The sequence below is a fragment of the Canis lupus genome, chromosome 5, assembly GCF_048164855.1.
Source record: "Canis lupus baileyi chromosome 5, mCanLup2.hap1, whole genome shotgun sequence".
Taxonomy (NCBI): domain Eukaryota; kingdom Metazoa; phylum Chordata; class Mammalia; order Carnivora; family Canidae; genus Canis; species Canis lupus.
Genome location: NC_132842.1, coordinates 30052453 through 30080233, shown reverse-complemented (window position 1 = coordinate 30080233; position 27781 = coordinate 30052453). Strand labels below are relative to the sequence as shown.

General features: G+C 39.1%; 1 protein-coding gene across 4 annotated transcripts in view; it reads right to left on the bottom strand.

The window, feature by feature from the left end:
* PRKCQ (protein kinase C theta) overlaps nucleotides 1-27781 on the bottom strand; it is a 173532-nt gene that overhangs the window by 22754 nt on the left and 122997 nt on the right. For all 4 annotated transcript variants that reach the window (XM_072825893.1, XM_072825894.1, XM_072825895.1 and 1 more), the window contains 2 exons: nucleotides 10941-11032; nucleotides 9384-9446 (listed from right to left, as the gene is read on the bottom strand). In XM_072825893.1, the coding sequence (XP_072681994.1) occupies nucleotides 9384-9446; nucleotides 10941-11032 (155 nt within the window). The remainder of the gene's footprint in view (nucleotides 1-9383; nucleotides 9447-10940; nucleotides 11033-27781) is intronic.

The window sequence follows — 27781 nt, the reverse complement described above, 5'->3', positions numbered from 1 at the left end:
AGTATAGGTTATGTTACTCCTTATGCCAAAACTACAGATTCATTTTCTAATCTACACTCTATGCAATGTTGGCATCATTTTGGGTTTCTGCTACATGGAACATATTGCATCATTTATAGCCATGTACACATGTTCCTAGAAATTTGGCTAAAGGATGATTTGGGGGTCATAAATAGGGAGCCAGATATCCAGCTACAGTGCTATATGTAAATCCTGAGGATAGTGAATATTGTGTCTAATATTCGTATTGGATTTTCTTGCTCTCACATCCATTTCATCATTTTATTCTCACAACAGCCCTCTGACCTGGAATTATTATTTGTATTCACATTTTTTTTTTGACTGAAAGCAAGGCTCTTAAGGGTTGTATAATTTATTCCAGCTCACACAATTAGGGAGCCAGGATGCAAACCCAGGCCTTCTCTTCTACATCCTCTTAAACCAAGCTTGCCTAGTCTTTCTCATTGAACTGAATTTGCTAACATCCAGGGTCTTCTGTGACTACACGGGTGAATTTTAATCAATCCTAAAAATAAATGTTCTCTGGGCCTCAGGCTAGGAAAATGAGCATCATGTTTGATTTTCATTCCACCCTCTAAGGTGAACCAAGTGTTAAGGATTGGGAGAGAAAAGGTCAATGATGTTTTGAGAGATTAAGTTAGAATGTGAAAGGTCCAGAGGTCTGCCCTGCAGAGCCAGACCTCCATGAGGAAAAGGAATGAGGGCAGAGGAAGACTAACTGGAAATGCCACAGAACCCAAAGGCCAGAGCATTCACAGGTACATCAGCTATTCACTCCACATATATACCTTACAGAACACCAGCTCAGCCAAGCTACCTCCTCACTGAGCCTCCATGACTTATCTGGAAAATGGGTATAATGATGCCTGTCTTGCTTATCCCGCAGTACGTTTGTGAGCTTCAAATGAGGTAATTCATGTGAAAGCATTTGTAAGTGGCTTCAAATATAAGGGTTGGGCCAGTGCTATCACTAATAAGATATCATCTTAAGAGGGATTTCAGTTCTAAGATTGGAGATTCTCTTATCTTTCTTTGTCTGCATATTTCCCAGCTCCTCATTTTTACATTTAACCCAAACCAGGGCTGAGACATCTTTTAAGATGTCACAATTTTTATAACACTGGCAGATGGTAAATGATGATGTTAGCACCTGCTTCTCTACTTCTCTCAGCCTCAGTTCTTGGGACTCTTTAGCCATAACCTTTCCAATAAAACTGGACCCATTTGTTTAGTGTTCCTTCCTTGACCTCCTTACTTCTGTTTCTGTGCCTTTTCTGGAATCACGTCTTCTATCTGCAAAGGCTCTGCTCCTCTAAAAAAAAAATCCCCTTTCTGATAAGTTTTTTTTTTTTTTGGCAAACCCTCCCCTAATTCTGAGGACACCATTTTTCTTCCTGTTGACACTTTTAATTAGAATCTTACTCACTTGGACTTTTTTTTTTTTTTTTGAGTGTAGTTTCATGTACTTATACTTTACCTCCAAAAATTATAAAATAAAAACCCAGGAAGTGCCTGCATTAGGCATCCAGGGCTTGGAACTTCAGTAGCTTTTGTGCATGCCACAATGCTTAACAAAGGGCCACACATTCCAGGGCTATTCCATCTACATCACCAGCCATATGGGGTTGAATGGTGGCTCCTGAAAAGATAAGCTCATATCCTTAATTAAGGATCTTGGAATGAGATCATCTTGGATTATCTTGATGGCCAAGTATCTTCCAAAGAGATATACAATGAAGACAGAAGAGGTGCAGGGAAATGAGAAGGCTGTGGGAAGACAGAGGCAGACAGGAAGGATGCCACCCAAAGCCAAGGAGCGCCTGAGCCACCAGATGCTAGAACAGGCAAGGAAGCATTCTCCTTGAGAGCCTTGGGAAGTAGGATGGTCCTGCTATCAGCTTGGTTTTAGAGCTCTGGGCTCTAGAACTGTGAGGGAATAAACTTCTGTTGGCTTAAGCTGTCAACTGTGTGGTAATTCTATAGGAATGCTCTAAAACTAACATACCTCTTTGATGAACAAACCCAGACTTCATAAATCCAAGTGGTCAGAAGAAGGAAATTAATAGAATCCCCTTGTTAACTTAGTTGCCAAATGGACAGTTTGGGTCAGTAAAGTTACACATAGGGAGCTGAATGGTTTTTAATGCAAGCCAGTCTCAGTCTCATGTACTTGCTAGATGATGACCTCTTCTTAGCTTTAATTATTTGATGGTATCTTTCAAGGTCTCTCTACAACTTCAGTGAATACACTACTAAATAAACCCAATATTCTGTCTTGGTGCATAAAATTCTGTCTTATTGGTTCATGATTTCTCATACATGGACATAGGAAGGGCCCTCAGGTGGGTACAGTTTGTGTCAGTAAAGACAGTTAAGGATGCTATTGGTCTTTTTGTTCTGAATGTCAATTTATAAGGTGAAATGTTAGAGAAAAGCACTGTGCTATGGAGAAGTGGACTGTACGGGGGCATGTGGGCTTTTCTCTCAAGAGGTTTCTTTCAGCTCTAAGATGTCTTGCTCTTTCTAATCTTCTTTCCTCTCTCCCTCCAATCCATGCAACCTACACAAGCTACTGAGACCTCAGTGCTGGTATATTTTGTATATATTACAGGCATTACAGATGTAAAGAGAAAAAAACCCATAGATTCAGATCAGGGTTTTCAATGTTCTGATGGGTATTTTTCAATTTTCCTGGAGATTAAGGAATTGTACAAAACAACTTTTTCATGTTATTTTTGTACAGAGACCAGAAACAACCCAAAAAACCCCCCAAAACCAGCCCCATTATATCCAAAGATTACCAAAGAGACTGCTTAAGAAGAATGACTTGCACACCTCCCCTAAGACTATTCTGTGACTTGAAATAGGGCAACTCTCCTGTGACTATGCCCTCCAGGAATGGAGAGTTTTTTTTTTTTTTAAAGATTTTATTTGTTTATTCATGAGAGAGACAGAGAGAGGCAGACACACAGGCAGAAGGAGAAGCAGGCTCTGTGCAAGGAACCTGATGCACAACTCAAATCTGGGAATCTGGGATCACGCCCTTAGCCAAAGGCAGATGCTCAACCACTGAGCCACCCAGGTGTCCCATGGAGAGGTTTTTCAAAGTGTTTGCAGCCTACCCTGTAAGTATCTCAATATTGACCATCTCTGATGGAATGTTTCTGGGTTATATTACACAGTTTGCAACCTTCAACACTCAGTGTGGAGCATCATTTAACCTTTCTTTTGTGGAAGTATAGTTGACAGAGAATATTATATTTTTCAGGTGTACAACATAGTCATTCAACAATTCCATACCCTATGCTATGTTCACCATGAGTGTAGTCACCACTTGTCCCCATACGACACTTTAGCAAGACTGTTGACTATATTCCCCATGCTGTAATTTTCATCTCTGTGATTTATTTGCTTTATAACTGGAAGTTTGTACCTCTTAATCTCCATTTATTTCACCGATCCTCCCTGCCAGTCTCCCCTCTGGCAACTAGCAGTTTTCTAGCAGTTTTAAGAATCTGTTTCCGGGGCATCTGGGTGGCTCGGGCAGTTAAGCGTCTGCCTTCTGCTCAGGTCATGAGGTCCAGGTCCTGGGATTGAGCCCCATATTGGGCTCCCAGCTCAGCAAGGAGGCTGCTTCTTCCTCTCCCTCTTTTTGTGCTCTCTCTCAAATGAATTAAAAAAAAAAAAAAGAATCTGTTTCGATTATGAGTCTGTTTCTGGTTTGTTTGGTTGTTTTTTTAGATTCCACGTATAAATGAATTCATATGGCATTTGTCTTTTTATACTTAGCATAATATCCTCTGGATTCACATTTTGTAAATGGCAAGATTTCATTCTTTTATATGTTTGAGTAATATTCCATTGTATATTTATTGAATATCTTTTTTTATTAATTCATCTATTGATAGATAGTCCTGTTGCTTTGATAGCTTGGCTACTGTAAGTAATGCTGCAGTAAACATATGGGTGCATGTGACTTTTCAAATTCGTGTTTTTGTTTTCTTTGGATACATACTAGAAGTGGTGATACTGGGTGATATGGTATTTATATTTTTAATTCTTTTAGGAACCTTCATCCTCTTTTCCATAGTCTTTTTGATTTTAGACCTTCTGATGGGTGTCAGGTAATACCTTATTGTGGTTTTGATTTGTATTTCCTTGATGATTAGGGGTGTTGAGCACCTTTTGTGTTTCTTGGCCATGTGTTCTTCATAAAAATGAATATTCATGTACTTTGCCCATTTTAATCAGATTATTTTTTGGTATTGTATGAGTTTTTTATATATTTCTGATATTATTGCACACATTGCAATTATCTCTTATTGCATATATTATTTGTAAATATCTTCTTCCATTCAGTAGGTTGCCTTTCTGTTTTGTTGATGGTTTCCTTGCTGTGAAAAAGCTTCTTAGTTTGATATAGTCCCAACAGTTTCTTTTTGCTTTTGTTTCCCTTGTCTTTGGAGTCAGATTTAAAAAACGCCATTAAGTCTGATGTCAAAGAGCCTTATTTTCTATGTTTTCTTCTAAGAGTCTTATGGCTTCTGGTCTAAAATTCAAGGATTTATCCATTTTGATTTTTTTGTGTATGGTGTGAGAAAGTGGTCCACTTTCCTTCTTTTGCATGTAGCTGCCCAGTTTTCCCAACACCAGTTATTGAAGTTTTTACTTCCTTTGTCATAAATTAGTTGGCCATATATGCATGGATTTATTTCTGAACCTTCTATCCTAGTCCACTGATCTTTGTATCTGCTTTTGTCTTAATACCATATTGTTTTGATTACTATAGCTTTGTAGTAGAGTTTGAAATCAGTTTGATACAGCTTTATTTTTCTGTCTCAAGAATGTTTTGGCCATTTGGGGTCTTTTGTGGTTCCATAGAAATTTTAGAATTTTTTGTTCTAGTTTGGTGAAACATGACATTGGAATTTTGGCAGGAATTACACTGACTGACTCTGCAGATTGCTTTGGGTAGTATGGACATCTTAACAGTGTGCTCCAAACCATGGGCGCCAAATATCTTTCCTTTTATTTGTCATCTTCAATTTCTTTCATCAGTGTATTACAGTTTTCAGTGTACATATCTCTAACGTTCTTGGTTAAATTTATTCCTACGTATTTTTTTATGTAATTGTAAATGGGATTATTTTCTTGATTTCTCTGATACTTCATTATTAGTATATAGAAATGCAACAGATTCTATATTAATATACTAATTATTAATTTTGTATCCTGCAACTTTATTGAATTCATTTGTTAGTTTTAATAGTTTTTTTCCTGGGATCTTCAGGGTTTTTTTTTACATATAGTATCATGTCGTCTGCAAATAATGAGTTTTACTTCTTTCTTGCCAATATAAATGTTTCTTTTTCCTGTCTGATTCTAGTACTATGTTGAATAACAGTGGCATGAGTGGACATCCTTGTCTTGTTCCTGATTTCCTGATCTTAGTCAAATGCTTTTACTACATCTACTGAAAAGATCATATGATTTTTATTTTTCATTTTGTTAATGTGGCATATCATATTGATTAGCAGGTATGTATCCTTGCATCCCTAGAATAAATCCTATTTGATCATGGTGAATGATCTTTTTAAAGTATTGCTGAATTTGATTTTTTGATTACTGAATCAATTTCGTTATTCATAATCGGTTCAGATTTTCTATTTCTTCTTGACTCAGTCTTGGAAGACTGTATATTTGTAGAAATTTATCCATTTCTTCTAGGTTGTCCCAATTTGTTGGCATGAAATTTTTTTGTAGTAGTCTCTTATAATGCTATATACTTCTGTGGTGTCAGTTGTAACTTCTCTTTCATTTCTGATATTACTTATTTGGGTCCTCTCTCTTTTTGTGATTAGTATGACAAAAAGTAGGCAGCATATAACTGGGTCTTGTTCTTTATTCAGGCATCTCTGTCTTTTGACCAGAGCATTTAGTCTGATTACATTTAAAGTAATTTGATAGGTATGTACTTATTTCTATTTTGTTAATTGCTTTCTGGTTGTTTTTTGTAATTCTCTATTTCTTTCTTCTTCTCTTGTTCTCCTCCCTTGTGATGACTTCCTTTAGTGTTATGCTTGGATTTCTTTCTCTTTAATTTTTGTATATCTATTATAGATATATATGTCTCATGGTAACTCCATTTATATAATACCATCCTGGATATATAGCAGTCTATATTAAGTTGATAGTCACTTAAAAGCAAACACACTACATTCTTAGTCCTTCCCCTCCATGTTTTATATTATGTTCTATTTTATGTACATTTTTATACTGTGACCTATTAATTTTTGTAGATATAATTGATTTTACATTTTAACCCTCATACTAGGTTTAAAAGTGATCTATATGTTTACTTTTACCAGTGATTTTTTTTCCTTTCATAATTTTCTTCAAGGCCTTTTCTGTTTAGAGAAGTCTCTTTACCATTTCTTATAAGGCTGGTTTGCTGGGGAAGAACTCTTTTAACTTTTGTCTGTGAAATTCTTTGTCTTCTTCAATTCTGAATGATAACCTTGTTAATCACAGGTTTCTTCCATGCAGCACTTTGAATATATCATGCCTTCTTGCCTTCAAAGTATCTGCTGACAGCCTTATGGGGTTTCACTTATACATAACTAGTTGCTTTTCTCTTACCTTTTTAAAGATTCTCTTTAATTTCTTACATTTCAATTATTTTTAATTATTTTATTTCTTGGTGTGGACCTCTTGAGTTCATCTTGTTTTGGACCCTCTATGCTTCCTGAACCTTGATGTCTGTTTCCTTCCCTAGGTTAGGGAAATTTTCAGATATTATTTCTTCAATTAAGTTTTCCACCCCCTTTTCTCTTCTTCCCTCTCTTCTAATACAAATGTTAGTATACTTGATGGTTTCACAGATGTCCCTTAATCTACGCTAATCTTTTAAAATAAATAAATAAACACATAAATAAATAAATTTATTTGGCATGAAATTTTAATAAATGAAATAAATTCATTTATCTATTTATGGCGGGGGCGGGGAGGAGAGAAAGGGCAGAGGGAGAGAATCTTCAAGCAGACTCCATCCTGAGCACTGAGCCCAATATGGGGCTCAATTCTCACAACCCATAAGATCATGACCTGAGCTGACTGTGCCACCTAGGTGCCCCTATGCTAATTTTTTAAGACTCTATTTTCTTTTTGTAGTTCAGCTTTGAGTGCTTTCTATACTTTGTTTTCTGGATGCTAATCTATTCTTCTTTATCTTCTAATCTGGTATTGATTCCCCCTAGTATATATGTCATTTCTGTTATTGCATTCCTTATTTGATTCCTTTTTTGTATTTTCTGTCTGTTGAAGTCTCACTGAGTCCATCCACTTTTCTCTCAAGTCTGGTGGCATCTTTATGACCATTATTTTGAACTCTTTGTCTGATTGCTATCTCTACTTTGTTTGGTTCTTTTTCTGAAGTTTTGTTTTGTTAGCTTGGAGCATATTCCTTTGTCTCTTCATTTTGACTTTTTGTTTATTTCTATGAATTAGGTGAAAAAGGTACCTCCCCTAGTCTTGAAGGAGTGACTTTGTGTAGGAATGTCCTCTGTATGGACTGTGTATGCCTGGGTTGGTCTGGCTAGAAAGCTTCTTGGAGGGATGGCTGGAGCTGAAGCAAGTACAGGCCAAGAGTTCTTGGGGCATTCTGCACTAGGGCATTCCATCAGGGCAGGATGGCTGGAGCTAAAGTTGGTGCAGCCTGGGGTTTCCTGGGACACTCCACACTGATAGGTAGGGTCCTGATAGGGTAGCTAGAGTTGTGTGGGCATGGGTCAGCATGCTGCATATAGGGGGTGCCCTGGCAGGATGGCTGGAGCTAAAGTGAACAGAGGCTGGTATGTCCTAGGGCAACTTGCATTAATTTGCCCTGCTGGGATGGCTGGAGCTGGAGTGGGCATGACTATGGGTGTCCTAGAGTGCTTTGCATTTATGCTGCCTTAGCTCGATGGCTGGAGGTGAGGCAGGCACAGGTGGAGGGCTGCCTTAGGGGGATGGATGAGGCTGGGTACTGGCACCCTGGATCTTATGGAAACAGCAGCCTGGCTAGAGTGCCTGGACCCTGTTCCTATCTGCACTATCAAGGTGGAGGGACCTTGACCGTTGACCTTGGAGAGAGAGTTCCAGCAGTTCTTCCACTGTTTGGTGGACATTTTAGGATTAGTAAATGGGTTTCCTTCACTTAGAGTCTAGTTGCCCTTTAAACCACTGTGCCTCCAGCTGGGCAAATCTACATGGCCCTCCTCAGTGCCATCTCCCCTCCCCTGCAGTTGGTAGTGTTGGGGATGGGGCTCCGTCATTACTGTGCCTCTATCCTTTATTGAGGAGAAGCTGTCCAGCTGGTGCTCAGTTCTTCAGGAGGAATTGCTCCTTTATGTACTGGAGTAGATTTGTGTGTCCATGGGAGGAGTTGAGTTTAGGGTTTTCCTCTGATGCCATCTTTTATCCCCTCTTACCACTGAGCTTTATTGATGACTCCGGGTCAGTGTTATGAACATTTGCCACAGAAGAGCACATAATCCCACTCTCCTAGAGCCCCCCCCCCCTTTTTCTTGCATCTTCCATTTAGGTCAGATTCAACATGCCCTTCTCACTGTGCTTGTTTGGTCAGCCTCCTGTCTAGCTCTTTTTATTTTATTTTATTTTATTTTATTTTATTTTATTTTATTATTTTATTTTATTTTATTTTATTTTATTTTATTTTATTTTATTTTAAAGTTTTACTTTTTTCTCTATCCTCAGTGAGTCAGAAATGAGACAACTAAGCTTTTGATGATTTCTATGTTAAATAAATGTCAACTCTATTTTGAGAAAGGAGGTAAGGAGATTAAATAGCTTTCCTCTAAGAAGGATGTGAAAAGATGGTATAGGATAGAGACAGTTTGGATGAGTATACACTCATGACAGAGGGTACATGTGACTTCCTATATACTTCTACAGGCAAGAAGGTTTCCAGAGGTGTGTTTGGGTATTTAAGGGAGAGTTCTCCTCCCTTACCCAAGAGGAGAACATTCAGTAAGCATTTCTAGTTGGCCCAAGCAAAAATAGGAAATATGAAAAAGGCAGAGAGAGAAAGCCATAAGATGCCAAAGAGAAAGCATGGCAATGGAAGGAGAGGAGAAAAGTGGAAGTGAGAGGGAGAAGAATTGTCAGGATTAGAATAAAGAACAAAATGAGATCAGAACCTTACTGCTTTTGAGACTGGAGTTTCTGACTTGATTGTCATCACCATGGGTATGGAACTTCCTGCCCCAAAGTACACTCACCATTTCACATCACTACAGTGGCTAAATTAACTGGATAGGGAAATCCAGATATCTCAGTATGTGTTTCCAAAGAGTAAAATTTACCTGTACACAATTCCTTTGGAATGAAGGAATTGTAGACCGAGAATGATTTCAGCAGCATAGAACCTGAAGGAAGGAAAATCAAAGTTGAGTATGGATGCATTAATGGAACAAAATAAAATCCCCATTTTGTATAGTGAGTTTTCTGTCAAGTACTGTCCCACGTGTGTACACACAACTTTGTACGTCACTTTATTCAGTCCTAACAAAAGGGAGACGTCATCCATTCTACTGGTGCAGTCCCAGCGCTGAGAGGTTGAAACAAAGAAGTTACCTTAAATTAGTCTTACCTGTACTAGTGCTTATTTTTATACATTAAAGTTAATGTTCAAACTAATTTTTTTGCTAATAAAACACACATGGACATCAAACGTAATAGTGTAAGTATTAAGGGAAAATAATTTTCCCTTTTATTTTAAATTCTGCTTAGAGCTCTTAGACCTGCATTCAGAGTCATTCCACATAGACCCGAGTTGTTTATGGGCAAGAAATGCAGCCCAAAGGCAGAGGCTAGGATATTGGAAGATAGGAGTGAGATGCTGCTCTCCATATCCAGTGATGACAGACACCTGGGAGGCATTGAAGGCACAGCAGACAGTGAGTCTGTGATGGCATTCCAGAGGTAGTGAGGAAGGCGGACTGAGAATCCTTTAGCACAAAAACTGCCTGATGATTTCTCTGCTGCAGAAATCCCATTAAAATATCTCCGGGCACTTTGCTTATGGTTCCTGGAGGTGATGAGCTTAGTGGTATGCTAGCCCCTGGCTTTGACAAAAAGCCGTTTCAGTTAGAGTTTCTGTAGGAGCTGGTAGGACCAGTCCATCTTTCAACCCAGCTCAGCATAAACAACTCAAAGTGCTCATTAGGGGCTAGTGAAGATTACTGAGCATCAGGCAAAGAAAGCTAGCATGTACCTATATTTTTAAGTGGGCCTAGTGGCACAGTTTTCTTTTTTCTGAATGTCACAGTGGTTTTATCACTGAGGAAACAAGGCCCACAGGAGGAAGAGTGGCAGGGGATTCTGTGGGACTCAGCTGAATTCACACCTGCTAAATGCAGCCTGCCCGATTTCACTTGACACCAAAGAAGGTGAAGGAGTAATTCGCAAGGAGTAAAAGCCTCTTCTGGTTTCCTAATACTCATGCCTCTGGAACCAGATGCTTTACGCCTTCACATTGAGCTTCCCATTAGTTAAAGCCTTAGTTAAAAGCTTTAGTTGAAGCTTCATCCCCATGACCACCTTTTAAGATCTGTGTTTCATTTGACTACTTCTTTTCAAAGGGCAAATATTTGCCTCTGTGTTTATTTAGAAGTGTGGTGAATTGGGGCAGTTTCTTAAGAAATTAAGTCATTGATTTCAAAACACAAAGAAATGAAACAAAATGCATTCTAGTTTAAGCTTCACAAATTGGGAACATAGTTACCTTGTTTGATATGTCCCCAGAGGGTTACCCTGACCTGGGAAAGTGCCACATGGGAGAAATATTCTGTGGGTATCATGGGTACTCAGTACTTGATAAGAACAGTGGAAAAACCCCAAACCCTTTAAAAGGCTCTTACGTTGCTCTGGAAAGATCAAACTTGTGGCAGCTTTGGATGTGGTACATTAAGTCTCCTCCATTGAGATACTCCATCACAAAAAAGAGGTTTTCCTAGGAAAAAACAAAACAATTCCAAATCAGCTTTTTAAAAAAGAAAACAAGGACTACTTTTTAAATGGATTTAGGTTATTTCAGGGGAACCAATTTTGTCTTGAGATCACTTATAAAAAATCTGTCAAAATAATTTAGCTACAGATCAATATCCCTGATGAACATGGGTACAAAAATTCTCACCAAGATACTAGCCAATAGGATCCAACAGTACATTAAGAGGTTATTCACCACAACCAAGTGGGATTTATCCCCAAGATGCAAGGGTGATTCAACATTTGTAAAACAATCAACGTAATAGATCACATCAATAAAGAAAAGGCAAAACCATATGATCCTCTCAATAGATGCAGAGAAAGCATTTGACAAAATACAGCATCTATTCCTGATTAAAACTCTTCAAAGTTTAGGGATAGAGGGAACATTCCTCAGTATCATAAAAGCCATTTATGAAAAGCCCACAGTGAATATCATTCTCAGTGGGGAAAACCTGAGAGCCTTTCCCCGAAGGTCAGGAACATGACAGGGATGTCCACTCTCACCACTGCCATTCAACATAGCACTAGAAGTTCTAGCCTCAGCAATCGGGTAACAACAACAAAAAATAAAATGCATTCAAATTGGCAAAGAAGTCAAACTCTCCCTCTTCTCAGATGACATGATACTGTATATAGAAAACCCCAAAGACTCCACCCCAAGATTGCTAGAACTCATTCAGCAATTCGGCAGTGTGGCAGGATACAGAATCAATGCACAGAAATCAGTGGCATTTCTATACACCAACAATGAGACTGAAGAAAGAGAAAGTAAGGAGTCAATCCCATTTACAGTTGTACCCAAAACCATAAGATATCTAGGAGTAAACCTAATCAAAGAGGGAAAGTATCTGTACCCCAAAAACTACAGAACACTTATGAAAGAAATTGAGGAAGACATAAAGAGATGGAAAAACATTCCATGCTCATGGATTGGCAGAATTAATATTGTGAAAATGTCAATGTTACCCAGGGCAATTTACACATTTAATGCAATCCCTATCAAAATACCATGGACTTTCTTCAGAGTTGGAACAAATAATCTTAAGATTTGTATGGAATCAGAAAAGACCCTGAGTAGCTGGGGGAATGTTGAAAAAGAAAACCAAAGCTGGGGGCATCACAATGCCTGATTTCAAGCTGTATTACAAAGCTGTGATCATCAAGACAGTGTGGTACTGGCACAAAAACAGACACATAGATCAATGGAACAGAATAGAGAACCCCGAAATGGGCCCTCAATTCTACAGTCAACTCATCTTTGACAAAGCAGGAAAGACTATCCACTGAAAAAAGGACAGTCTCTTCAATAAATAGTATTGGGAAAATTGGACAGCCACGTGCAGAAGAATGAAACCAGACCATTCTCTTACACCGTACACAAAAATAAACTCAAAATGGTTGAAAGATCTAAATGTGAGACAAGAATCCATCAAAATCCTAGAGGACAACACAGGCAACACCCTTTTTGAATCTGGCTGCAGCAACTTCTTGCAGGACACATCTATGAAGTCAAGGGAAACAAAAGCAAAATGAACTATGGGGACTTCATCAAGATAAAAAGCTTCTGCACAGTGAAGGAAACAATCAACAAAACTAAAAGACAACCTACAGAATGGGGGAAGAGACTCACAAATGACCTATCAGATAAAGGGCTAGGATCCAAGATCTATAAAGAACTTATCAAATTCAACACCCAAGAAACAAACAACCTAGTCATGAAATGGGCAGAAGATTCACCAAAGAAGACCTACACATGGCCAACAAGCACATGAAAAAAATGCTCCGCATCCCTTGCTATCAGGGAAATACAAACCAAAACCCCAATGAAATACCACCTCACACCAATGAGAATGGCTACAAGTAACAAACAGGGGAGGATGTGGATGTGCACTGTTGGTGGGAATGTGAACTGGTGCAGTCACTCTGAAAAACTGTTGAAGTTCCTCAAGAATTTAAAAATAGAGCTACCCTATGACCCAGCAACTGCACTACTGGGAATTTACCCCAAAGATACTGATGTGGTGAAAGACTGAGATACCTGCACCCCAAAGTTTATAGCAGCAATGTCTACAACAGCCAAGCTGTGGAAGGAGCCACGATGTCCTTTGACAGATGAATGGATATAGCAGAGGTAGTATATGTATACAATGGAATATTCCTCAGCCATCAGAAAGGACGAACACCCACCATGTGCTTCGATGTGGATGGAACTGGAGGGTATTATGCTAAGTGAAGTCAGTCAATCATATATGGTTTCACTTATATGTGGAATATAAGGAATAGTGAAAGGGACTACAAGGGAGGAGGGAAACTGGGGAAAAATTAGAGAGGAAGACAAACCATGAGAGACTCCTAACTCTGGGAAACAAACAAAGGGTTACAGAGGGGAGGAGAGTGGGGGGATGGGATGACTGGGTCAAGGGCACTGAGGTGGGCACTTGAGGGGATGAGCACTGGGTGTTATATGTTGGCAAATTGAATTTAGATAAAATTAAAAAAAATAATTTAGCTGATCTATAGCATTTCTGAACACCAAGAAGCTTGAGGCATCTGGGAGGCATATGTGTAACATTTCTTGGGATACTTTCATGCTATGATTCAGCAAATGGGGCAGTCTGAGGAAGGGTCCAATTGGACTTGCCCACCCAACAATAGGATGATGTTGGGCACTTAATAGGTGCTGACTGTATACCTATTGAAATTGATAGTGTGTAGGATGGTAGAGAATATAAATCAGGGCTCCGATTGGGGGCAGGACTTGGAAACATGTATTCAAAACTTAGTTCTGAACATGTTCTATGAGCGTGGCACTATGGGAGGAGTGAGTGGGGACGTGCATTCCTGCCTCATCCACCAGAGATGATGAAACACAGTCCTGCCTTCAGAAACCTTACAATTAAGTATAGTCTTATTTCTTTCCAGTACTGATTTTTCTTGTTTCAATCCACAGCTGATGAGCTAGCACATTGCTCCTAACAGAAGACGCCATGCTTGTTATTAGAGCTGGCCCCCTTGAATGACAGCCACCAAAAGCAAGGCTGAGTGGTCTTCAGGTTGTGTTTAGAGCATCAGAAGTGACTACAATTGCAATGAGCCTGAGGTACTCATACTATGTGAGACAATACTTCTTCAGTAAGTACATTTATGACATTTTGAGCATCTTGATTTTGAGAGCCCTCATGAACCACAGAATTAGTCATCCTTAAAGTGTGAAGACATTTAACATGTCAGTGCATGAATTTGCACCCAAAAGCCTCACTTGGGTGATTTTTTAACAGAATTAACCTTTGAGTTTTGATGTGAGACTAACCAAGGCCCTGGGGCATACGAAGTGATGGTGTTCTGGTCTGACAGTGACATACACTGCCTGCCACTTCTACTGGGAAACCAAATATTGTGGCTATTACCTCAGTGGTTCAAGTGAAGGCTAAGTGTTGTCCTGCTTTTTCTAAGGTTGACCTCTGATCTAATTTACTAGTTCTGTATATCTTTAGTTGGGTCCCTTTTTCTTATGGATAGGCCAAAATACTCTGCTGACAGAAGTCCTAACTTAACATTGCTGTTTCACACATAACTTGAGATTAATCATTTGTCTAATCTGTACATATCTGTTTTTATCAATAGCACATCTTTCCTTTAGCTCTCATTGGACAGCTTCTAACTACCTTTCAACATAAAACTATGATGGCCTATATGCACACAGTAGTGGAATCGCCTAGGTACTCAGGAAAGAATGAAAGATATAAAAGCTTAAAGTAAGACCATTTATAATAGTGCTCAGATGAAGGGATCCTCTTAAGAGTTAGGAAGCTTACAAGTTCCTATAAAAGTTGAAAATTGGGGATCCCTGGGTGGCTCAGCAATTTAGCACCTGCCTTTGGCCCAGGGTGTGATCCTGGAGTCCTGGGATTGAGTTCTGTGTCGGGCTCTCGGCATGGAGCCTGCCTCTCCCTCTGCCTGTGACTCTGCCTCTCTCTCTCTCTCTCTCTTTCTATCATAAATAAATAAAAAAATCTTTAAAAAAATAAAAGTTGAAAATTTATATATTTTCAGTTAGGACTAGAGGCAAAAGGCCAACCCTAACTTCTACACAACCCTGGGCATAGTAGTCCCACCTGTTCTTAGGCTTAAATCAGTTCTGCACCTAGGTGTGAAGGATTGGGTGCTGAATCTGTGCAGTGCAAAAGTCTAAGATATCATAGGCACAATCACTGTTTACTCCCTTGAGCATTCCAAGATGACCACAGTATCACAGTGATTATTAATTAAATAGTAATGGAGATTTATAGCATCCTGGATCCACACTTAATCCTACTAAAATATTTTATGTCTCTACAATAAATCCTTTATAACAATCTCTTCTAATTCTCATCTTTATATTAAGCCAGGGGCACTGAAAAAAGCCAATCGATCATCTTTGGTTATTTACGATGGCATTTTGCTTCAGTTGGAGTGCTTGATTTGGGTGACTACCAGCTAAAATGTGCTGCTTACAGGGAAAAGGGCAGCCCATGTCTAGAGGTCCAGTTAGGATGGGCAGGATGGAGGAAACCTGTTATACTGCTAGATGGTGCTGCCCTTTTCTAGAGGGTTTGGAAGTCTCAGGAATCTACTCATCCAGGGAACTTTTGGGTCCACTCTGAGCCCAATGAGATGGCTCTGTGATGAAATCATAATAAATATATACACATACAAACCATGCAGTCCTAGGGTTTGTGTTTCAAGAATCCCATTTTGAAGGATGGATAAACCTTTTAAAAGTTGAATCCCAAGTCCCAGTCATAAAAAGAAAATACAAATATAATAGACTCAGACTTTCATAAATGGCTGTAAGAGGGGTGCTCAGAGCTGAATGAAGGTGACCAGCCTTTGACCTGGAACCCTGCAGGACCACTCTCAAAAAGAAAACTCTGCCACTGAAGACTCCACTTTGGGTCTGGTAGAAATAAACCCAGAAGGACAAGACTCAGGGTAATGGTCAAGACCAGGGGCTTTGCCCTTACTGAGAACCGAGTTCATGCTTCCTCTATTTGTGACCTTGAAGAGGTTAACATCTTCTAAGCTTCGTCTTCTTATCTGCAAAATGGAGGAATAATGTTCCTGCTTCATAGGGTTTTCATGAGTAAGACATGAAATGATATATGTAGAAAGCTGGCTCAGGGTTAGCACTCAGCATGTGCTTGCTAATTGGTAGCTGTTGTCACATGAAACAATTTAAAATCCACTCAAAAAACCTCAGCAGATCAGAAGAACTAAATAAATGGAGAGAGATTCCATGTTTATAAATAGGAATTAAATATTATCAAGATGTCTGTTCTTACCAACTTGACCTACAGATTTAGTGAGATCCCAAACAAAATCCCAGTGAGTTATCCAGTGGATATCTACAAACTGATTTTAAAGTCTACAAAGAGAGGCAAAAGACCTTGAATTGCAAAAAAATAAAAAAAATAAGTAAAAATTGAAGGAGAGGAATAAAGTTGAAGGACTGACACCACCCATCTTTAAGACTTACCATAAAGCTACAATAATCAACACAGTGTGGTATTGGCAAAAGAACAAACAGATCAATGGAACAGAAGAGACTTATACAAACAGTCAACTGATCTTTGAAAAAGCAGCAAAAGCAATACAAAGGAGCAAAATATATTAAAGATACTCTTCAAGAAATGGTGCTGGACATGTATAGAAGGAATTCCACCTTTCTTAATTTTCATTATGTCTTAAAGGAAGAATTCACATGATGTCAAAAATGAAACAATAGCAGATACTTCTCAGGAAAGGGGCCCTCACAGTCCTGGTGGCTCTTGAAACAAAAAGGAAAGCAGAGAGCTAGGTCTCCTCCAGTGCTGTCCTATCTGTTCTGGTCATGAGCTGAGAGAAAACACAAAGCAGGCTAGTGAGGAGGGACGTGGGCTTGTGAACAACATACAACAGTGTGGACTTCCCTTAATGCTGAGTAAGACATTAACTGATGCACATAATTCTTTTGAGGAGTGAGAACTAAAGGTGGTAAGGGTGTTGGGGGATGGGGTGCTCCAATAGCTCCAATAGCTCCAATAGCTCCAATCTGCCCTGGATTTAGACTTTATCAGCAGCTCCTGGTACAGCATCCATGAGGTAGAAATTCTTGTCTCTGTGCTGTCACTGACTGGTTATGCAATCAATAAATCACACCATCCCTGGACCATAGTCTCAACCTCTGAGAAATGAGGAGTACTGACTAAACTCCCCTTTAGTGGCCTCAACACCCCCTGACTTTCACCATACATTTTATTGTTTTCCTTTGGGAATAAAGATGACATTAACAACTAGAGCATGGAAGATCCATGCAGTGCTTCCCAGATGATAAAATACATATAAGAGGATGTGATGCTTGCAAAAATGTTACAAAGAGTCTTTGTCTAGTAACAGTGCATATTTGAAGTAAAATTGAAGAATAGAGATGAGCCTCCTCTTGGAACCCTCCTCAAAGGATGTCAGTGTTAAGGCCCACCATGACACCCCAAAGAAGGTTCTACAATAGTGGTCAGATGGCTTCCTTTCATTTAAGTGGCCTCCTGGTTGTGCTCCTAGAACATGGCTATTGGTTGAGTGCAGATACCTCTGTTTCCCAAGGGTCTAGAATGTGACTGCTTTAACAGCTAAATTAATCCTGCAAAGGACTGAATGTCACAATGGATTAGGGGCCACAGAATGTGCCTTAGCATTGTTCTGAGCAGACTCTGAGTGGCAAAAGAATAACTTTTTGATTGGTCTATATTATTTCTGAATCATGCATCTTATTCTTTTTTTTTTATTTTTTATTTATTTATGATAGTCACAGAGAGAGAGGCAGAGACATAGGCAGAGGGAGAAGCAGGCTCCATGCACCGGGAGGCCTGATGTGGGATTCGATCCCGGGTCTCCAGGATCGCGCTCTGGGCCAAAGGCAGGCGCCAAACCGCTGCGCCACCCAGGGATCCCGCATCTTATTCTTTTTGAACTCAAGCAGACCTGCTTTAAGAACATCTCCGACTTTAGAAAAGAATAGAAACAAAGGAGTAGAGCCTGACCACCTGTAGGGTTATTGTCCCCAGTTCAATCACTGAGCTTTCTCATTTTGTGTATGCAGGTGGCAAAAACCTAGCATTTTGTCAAGTACTCCTTGGAAAAGTGAAATTTATAGAAGATTGCCTTGCTTAGCCAGTTTCCTGCAGTAGGAAACATGCTAAGGTTCTTGCAAACTCTGTTGGTGTCAGCTCAAATGGACTGATTCATAAAATGAGTGTTTAGTAAGGCTTCGTGGTCTTTTGAGTGAGTTCTATGAGTGACCTTCTATCATCCACTGATTTTGTTAATAAAGCAGTAAAAACACTGAGCATATTTCCATCCTGTCAGTAAACTAAGTTTAGTTGGGGTTTGAGAGTACAATGACATTAGAGCCACTGGAAGAAGCACTTCATTGAATAGTCCTGCAGAACCTCTACCTAACAAGAAAGTATTTGGTATACCATTCAATAACTTTTATCTATCAACACTCCAGTTCATAAATATACCTGTGGCATGCTGTTCTATACGCCAGACCATAAAAACAAGAGAGTGACAGTTATGTATTGCTTTGCTGTGATTTTCTGACAACTGAACACAATAATCAATGCTGATACTCGTAGATAGATGGGCAAAGTTCTATAGCTAGCTGTTTTCTTTGGTGCTTTAAAAATGGTATTTATGATATTCTTATAAGATCACTTAATACATATCAAGTACTATCTTTTTTCAAGTACTTTCAAAAATTCAAAATAGTCTAGCATTTTAGCAAAGAATTCTGTATGTTTGTGTACAAAGTACTGGATTTTCCAGTTCCCACAAATCTCTTTCATTACTTGGCTGGTGGGACAGTATAGTTGGTTCTCCTATATTTTTACAAAAATATGAAATTGCTGTAGGGAGACACTAATATCTAAATATCTTTGTATTCATATACTTTATGAAATAGCTATATCAAATTTAGCTGTAAAAATGATTTATACTGGTAAAGAGGAAAGGAAGTAAATATCGTATATAAGAATATAAATATTTAAGTACTTTGCCAATCCAAGAACTAGAAAAAAAATCATTTTTTCAGCTATTATGTACTAATTTCAGTGGTATTCAAGGCTGAAACCTCTAAATCATTCTGTTCTAAATTTAACCAAGATGTTGCCTTTGAATCTCTACCTTTGTGCCTCCCATCATTTTTACTTATACCCTTGACATGCTGAGTCTTAACTAGTATTAGAAGCGACTGTGGGTCCTCTTCAGAGTGTGAACTCCCTTAGAAGTTTTTACTTCTGCTTCTTGTCCCCCCAAAAGTAAGGTTTTAGTTGAGAATTACAACCTGTGAGAGTTGCCTTTTTGACATCCCCAGGTCTGTGGTCATGTAGAAATGGAGGGGTTTCCTGTCTGGAAGAACACAGAGCTGGGTGGGGGCAGAGCTGCCCAAGCTGTGTGCCTGGACGGAGCACCCCAGGTGGGGGCAGAGCTTGCTTCCGGTGGGCACAGGATGGTGGGCTCACCTGGGTACTTACTTACACACCCTCTGTCAGTTTTGGTCACACCAACACTCAATTTCTTAGTTACGTCTGCAGTTTAGGAGGCTGGAGCAATTATGAATCTGGGGGATTATATCTATTGCTTTCTTCTCATGTGAGCTATATATTTAAACATCCTACAACAAACAACAGGTTTATTTCCCTTTTCATTAAGGACACAGTCTCAAACCCAACAGATAATCACATGTGTACATTTTATATCTAAATATGGAGTCTATGGAGTGGGGGTAGGAAAGGGAAAAGAAATTGCTCTCTGTACACCAGCAAACTCATTCATTACAGCTTGTTTATATTTCTACTGTAAACTCTAATTAGTAAAATTCACTGCCTTTAATAGACCTATTAGTACATTTCAGAAATAATGTGCCTGAATTGCTAGAGGTTTGTACCTTGCAACAGGAACTCAGACTCAGTTGGTATTTACTGGCTTAATTGTCCCACGGGGTCTTTTTGCATTAACTAACAAATTATTTCCTTCCATAACAAAGTACAAACAGGACTCCATTTCATGAATTTTAAAATTGTTTTAAAACAGGTCTCTACTGAGAAGCAATATAGCAGTTAGGCCTATGGACCTCATCACTTGAAACGCCTGAGTTTGAATCCTGGCTCCCCTGCTTACCAGGTGTTTCACCTTTGATGTGTTGCTTATCCCCTTAGGGTCACCTCAATTTCTTTATGTATAAAATGGCTATAATAATAGGATCTACTTCATAGGGTTGCTATGAAGAGTAATTGAGCTAAAATATGTAATCTGCCTGCAACATGGACTGGAGTGTAGGGAGTGAATGCTCTATAAATGACAGCTCTTAGTACATTTATAACTTAGTACATTTATTGTCTATGTATGATATATGTGAATATGCATGTTGAGATATATATTCTCAGGCACAAAGTGATCTCAGGAACAGACTGAGTTTTAACATAAAAGGCAAGTTTAAGGAGTATATGGTTTTCTTTTTTTTTTTTTTTTAGACTTTATTTATTTGAGAGAGAGAGAGAGAGCACAAGCAGGGGGAGCAGCAGAGGGAAAGGGAGAAGCAGGCTTCCCATTGAGCAGGGAGCCTAATATGGGGCTCGATCCTAGGACTCCAGGTTCATCATCTGACCTGAAGGCAGATGCTTAACGGTCTGAGCCACCCAGGTGTCCCTGGAATCTATGGTTTTCATGTGAAAATGACTTACTTTGCTAAAGATTTTTAGTTACTACTAAATTTAATTTACTATTTATTACTATTTAGTTAATACTAGATTTAGTTAACTAGTTACTACATTATTAGTTACTAAGAAAGATGCAAAAAGAAGATAAAATACTCAAAAATCCCACCTCTGAGCACCTTTGAATGATATAACTTGGAATGACTCTCTTCCTTTTTCTAGTACTTTATGTATTTTCCACTTTTTAATGTATGTTTAGGTATAATTTTATAATTAGGGAAAATATTAATGTGACTTAAAAGTTGTAAGGGAGGGGTTTTTCTATCACCTTATATTTATATGGTATAGATTCTCAATATTTTCCCAGGGAACTTGTTAATCTTGTTCAGATTTATGCTACTGAGGAACAAATCCCCAAAGTATAAGGAATAGCTAGGGCCTTGCGCTCTAGGCAGTGCATCCATTTCACTGCACTCTAGGCAATGCATCCATTTCAAAGAGGTCTGAAGAAGTCTGATCCATTGATAGATCAAAATGAGTATTGCTATTTGTAGTGCTGGCACAGAAATTTAGATTAAGTGTTTGATATAAAGCAAGATGCTATCTTTTTTGTAGCTCACCTAAATTGAAATTGGCAGGTGTAAACCTTCTGATGAAAGTATGGCCCAGGCACAGAGTAGTAGTGTCTTCTGATTAGAAGTGCTTTTGAAAGTATGTAATCGAAATAGTATATAAATAGAATAATTATTTCAAAAAAGACTCAAAACTGAAAAGATGTAAAAAGGCAAGCATCCTTAGAATAAAAATCTATATTCATGATATGAAAGAAAGATGGTTAAATAGAAGATGAAAGCGACAGATTTCATAAAACCCGTTGTATAATTCCCACAGGGCTGTTTGCAGACAGATGTCATTTAGTGAAGTTTAAAGTCCTAGGGCTGTCAAAACATGTCCTCTTAAAATATTATGTGATATTTTGTGAATGAATATTCTAGAATTAGTGAAGGGGGGAATTGCCAAGGTAGACTAAAAAAATTATGTTAATATAATGTGCCCTCAATGCTGTCTTCTCCTTAAGAATCACCATAGTTCTTTTTAATAAGAGAATGAAAATAAAGAGCATGGGAAATTATTTAGTGAGGACCACTATTCAATATGGCCAAGTGCTGAATAAATAAGAGAACAGTTGCCAAATGTGCTCATGTTATTGGATGAATGCAGACTTTATGGCATTAGAGACATTAATAATCTTATCAAAGCTGTAATGATTTTGAAAAATAATGGAGAACTTGGCAAATATGCACATGAGGTCAGGAATATAGACTATCTCCAGAAAAAAGGAAGAGAACTATAGTCCTTTTCCCTAGCTTTCTTCAAAGGCTAGTAAGAATGTCATAAATTGTATACAAGAGAAGACATACAGTGTCTGAAGAAATACAACTATTTATTACAAAGTATACCAGTACCTCTTTCAGAGTATCCTCTGTCAAGTATCTTTAATAAATGCTGTAATATTCAAGATTATAGTGTAACAATATGGAAATTGGAGAGAATTAAAGTCTTTGGGATATACTCTAACAGAGCCAGTGGAAGGAGTGGGAAGTGCTCCCTGGAGAACACAGAAGAGCTGGTCCAAATTAAAATGAAATAATACACCTAAACTATTTAGCTCTATGCCTGGGATAGTGCATATTACCATTATTTTATCACACAGGGAATGAAAGCATTAATCTGTATTATAGTCAGAGCAAGGATGGCCCTCATATCTGTAAGGTCTGGAGCAAGAGTACAAATGGATGCCAATACCATGCATATAAAAATTTAAGTGTTCTAAATCAAGTTTACCAGTTTGTATTAAATATATTCTATATTCCTATATATTCAAATATACAGAGTGCTAGAGAGAGAGAACTAGAGAGCACCTCCTCTATTGCCTCTCATTGATCTCAACATGGTCCTTTTATCCTTTGTTGTGATGAGCACTTCATCTAGTTTCATATATTCTTCAGGGGGAAATGATCCCCATGCAACCGTGGATTTGGTCTGTCTGCGGGAGGACACAAATTCAAGGTCTTCATATGATACCATCTTAGACCCCTTCCCCAACGCCTTGTTAATTGAAAGCCTCTTTAATAATGCCTTATCATTAGAAGAAGAACAAATGAGTACAGCAGATATAATTAGTAGTTCCAAGCAACCAAGATGTTCCCCAACAGGTGAATGTTTAAACAAGCTGTGGTCTATCCAGATAATGGAATATAATTCAGCAATGAAATGAGCTGGCAAGCTATGAAAAGACATGGGGTAACTTTAATGCATATAACTAAGTGACAGAAGCCAATCTGAAAAGGCTACATACTGAATGATTCCGAGTATATGACATTTTGGAAAAAGCAAAATTATGGAGACAGTAAAGAGATCAGTGGTAGCCGGGGGTGGAGGAGAGGGAGGGAGGATTTTAGAGCAGAGAAATAATTCTGTATGATACTGTAATCATGGATACATGTCCTACATTTATCAAAACCTATATAATGTTCATACAAAAAGTAACGCTGATAGAAACGATGGACTTTAGTTAATAATAATATATCGATATTGACTCTTCAGTTGTAACAGACATACCACACTGAAGCAAGATTTAAACATAAAAACTCTCTGGCTAGCAGGGAGGAATGAATGTTTACTCCCCAGTTTTTCTATAAACCTAAATCTGCCCTAAAAATATAGTCTATTAATTTAAAAAAGCTAGTAGCTCTAGGCTAGCCAGTACATTCAAAGTGATGCTAATATACAAGAAGCCTAGAAGAAAAACATGCTTAAAATTCTTCCTCCTGTGGAATTCACACAAATATCAATAGAATAATGACTGAAGAATATGAAGACTAATAAAACTCCCCTTTCTAGGACTCTATATGTCCTAGAAAGGTAGGAATTTATACCAAGAAGGTAGCATTGCAGGTCCTATGTAAAATCTTCCTTGAAAATATGACTTCCAGAAACATTTTTATTTACTTTGGTTGACAGCATCTACTTAATCAAAATATTTGTAACTGCTCTTCTAGAAAAAAAATTTTTATAATAGAGTTTCCTGGAGAATCATTGCTTATGTCTTTTAACCTATTCCACACTTAGGATTTAAGAGCTTATTCATATTCTAGCTAAATCCTAATCCTTATAAAGTGGATGCAGAAGGTATACTGTCATTTTATTTCGATTTATTTGTCTAAAGGCTGTTTTCACCTTGCCAGTTTCTATCCCTGGCAAATTCTCATCCCACCTTCCTCTTCACACTCTGGCCCTTAGATGGCTCCTCACAGTTTGTGCTCTGTCTTGTACTAAATTGTTATTGGTGCCCTCACTGCTGACATTTCAAGCCTTTTTTTTTTTTTAAGATTTTATTTCTTTATTCATGAGAGAGACACAGAGAAAGAGGCAGAGACACAGGCAGAGGGAGAAGCAGGCTCCCTGCAATGTGAGACTCGATCCCAGGACCCCGGGGTCATGCCCTGAGCTGAAGGTAGATGCTCCACCGCCAAGGCACCCAGGTGCCTTTCAAGCCTTTTCTGAGTCTGCTGGTGCTCATTCCCACTCCTGTCCCTGTCATTTCCAGCCTGAGAAAGCTCCCTTCCTTCCTGTGGTGACATGCACATGCACTCAAACATCTCCTGGCTCCAGCTTTCACTTCATGTCCTACAAGTGCCCCTCTCTTTACCAGTTTGTTCTGTGATTTATCCTAACCTCTTCATTTTTCCAAAATCTTCCTCCATGAATTCTTGCCTTTTGTCTGGCTTCCTTCTTCCCAAGAGTTCTCCCTCCATTGACCTTTGAGCCCTATGATCACATGCTTTCTGAAAGACTTCTATGTAACCACTGAGTCTACCCAAACTGCCACTCAAAACTCTGTAACCCAACCGAGGCCCTCATCCTCTCACTAGATGCTTCTTTCTGTTCCTCCTAAACCACCCAGTCAGACCCCTCACCACTCTGAATACACAGTCCCTTCTTTTTTGAAATTCTTCCCTCTCCATTAATCTTTCTGCTCTGATCACCCTCTACCCCTGCCCTCCCCCACCTCCCCACACTTCCCTCCCCAGGGGCCTTTGTCACTTATCTTTCCTCTTCTTCCTTCTACTTCCTAAGATTGGGGGGTGATTTGGTTTGGTACTTGAACCTCTTTAGTGGGTTTATTACAACTCACATATATTCCCATAGTTTCAACTACTGCCTGTTTGCAAAGAGTACCACATGTAAAGCCTCCTCAGTGTGTATGCATAATCCCCGTAAATGCAATGTAGTCTTTGCTTTTGTTAAAAAACGAGACAAAAGATGCAAAACACAATCACTTGAGCTAAACCCACATCATCAAACCAAGATGTAATATCTAACCTCACTGTAGTTTCAGCCTTTCTCAGCAATGTGACTTAACCAGTCAACCTGGAGTTACCTGGCCAGTCCTAGTGAGGTAAACTGCGTGATAAACCAGCCCCCACCACCCTTCCTCCAAAAGAAAGTGGCTTGCCTGAAACAATACGCATTCTTTGTCTTGCCTCCTTCCTGCCTATAAAAACCTTCCATTTTATGCAGCTCTGTGGAGCTCCTTTCTATTAACTAGATGGGATGCTAATTTTAAATCATTGAATAAAACCAATTTGATCTTTAAATTCATTCAATTGAATTTTTAAAAGATTTGGTGGCAGGGATGGGATCCAAGGCAAACTTCTGACAGTATTCAGACACAACAAGAAACACAGGTGTGGTACCCCTGAGTTCTTCTGAGCACCCCCACCCCCCATTTCTGAGGGCCATGGGTAAGTTCCTCTCAGTTCTCTCTGTGTGAAGCTCCTGATCTAATTGGCTTTTAATCAGTTGTACATGGGCAGCTGCTGGTAATTCAAGCCACAATTCTCATTTAATTGGTGGAAACATCCAGCCCTTAATTCTGTCCCAGAATCCACAGGGGAACTGTTAATGGCAGTTTGCAGTTCCCTGCTTAAGTAGAGCTGCTAAGTCCACAGTCTGCATTTGTTGAGGTCTGCTGGTTCAGCTGTTTCCCCAGTGCAAGGTTCCAGGGTGGGAATTGGTGCCACAGTATGTAAGCCTTCTCTTGGCAAGGATGCGATAACATCTCTTGGTTACTACTGACAGACTAGGGTGCACATGTTTGTTTGTTTGGCATGGGGCCTTCTTTGGGTCAGGATGTAATAAAATATCTTGATTACTACTCTACAATGTTAAGCTGCACATACTTTTTGTCTTGTTTTGTGTAGATAAAGGCTGTTGCTAATGGGTAGGTGTCCACTGTTAGAATGCTCGCCACCTAACTCAAAGATACCTACATTAGGATAAAATTTCTATGCAGCAAGGTACACTGAAAAACACCACAACGTCCCCAGCCCAGCAGCAGCACATACACCTTAGGGGTTAGCTTGACACCAAGAGACTTACTTTAAAAAAAGAAAAAGAATCCTTAAATTCTAAAAAGTTAAGCATGCTACCTGCAAGCACACCTGCTTATTTATGTCTAAGAACTTTGGTCCTGGAAGCTATAAATACTACAAAATGACAAAATCTTACTAAAGATAACCTAGGATGATAATGGCTATTATGGGGAACAATTAGACAAGATCATTCATTTAAGAAATGTACTTGAAACAAGAGTGGAATACATAAACAGAAATACCTATTTTAATTTATATGCATTTTTAATGCATTTTAATAGGCTTCAAGATTCCAAAATGAATGGCTTTTTAAAAAATTATTGCAAAGGCTAATGAAAAATTAAAGATGCAAGAGGCACCCAAAATAAAGATGATAAAACTGATGTGACTCTTTGTTTCACTCTATCCTCCTTTGCCTGAGCATTCATGGTCTACTGATCCTCTGAATGCCTTTCCACTCCAGTTACTTTTTAAACAGTTACGTTTAAAAATAAAGCTACTCAAGGTTACAGGAGACCTTCCTCAGGTATCTTTCATTCTTTGGTCAAAGACTGAACTAAGTAAGGACCATAGATTAAGAACCTCCTCAACCCAGGGGAAGGTACACAAAAGCATCTGAACAATTTAGGGTCATTACCCCAGGCTTCCAGATCTTTTCCAGCTTATGTATCTGTTGGTAGAAAAATGCAAGAAGCGGGATTGTGTAACCCTGAGGATGATATCCAAAATCATTGCCTTTCAACATGGCTCCCACAAAGACCAGAAAAAGCTGGCTTTTAAAAGATCAGTTGCTACTCTGCCATTCTTGGAGTCCTCCAAGCCCACATTGATTGGCCTATCATTCAAAGATGCAAACAATGAAAGATAAATTCGTGGCAGACTTTAAAGCCAGTCTGGAAACTCTCTTCCTATGGCATTCTAGATTCCATACATTAAATGAGGTCACCCAAACTGTTCTAGCTGCCCTGTTTGTAAATGGAATATCTCCTGAGATTAGATTAAATAAAAGGTAGAAAATGGGATGGGAGGCCACCAGTTTGACTGAACTTGTGAACAGAACTGAGCACTGCGAAAGGAGTTTGGAAGACAGCTGTAAGCGAAAGTCTACCAAGATACAGCCCTTTCAGCTAGGACAGCTCTAAGGGCAGGGACCTAACATAACACCTGGACCCTCCCCACATGACACTCCCCTACAAATCCACCATCCAAACAGTGACCTGCAGTCAATCATCTACACCAGAAAAAAAAAGTGTTCTCAGAATTCCTATGCAAATTCTTCAGTGTCAGCTCAAATGAAATAGATGTATCCTACACAAATATTAGTAAAAAGCTTTGGCCATCTGAGCAGATAATCTTATTATACCTACTTAGAACCAACTTCTTGGCCTGCGCCCGCCCCGAGCCCGTGTCCTCCACTCGCCCCGCAGCCAGGGACACGCGCCGCGCACCGACCCCGACGGAGCGGACATGGGCAGAGCGATGGTGGCCAGGCTCGGACTGGGGCTGCTGCTCCTGGCGCTGCTCCTACCCACGCAGATTTAT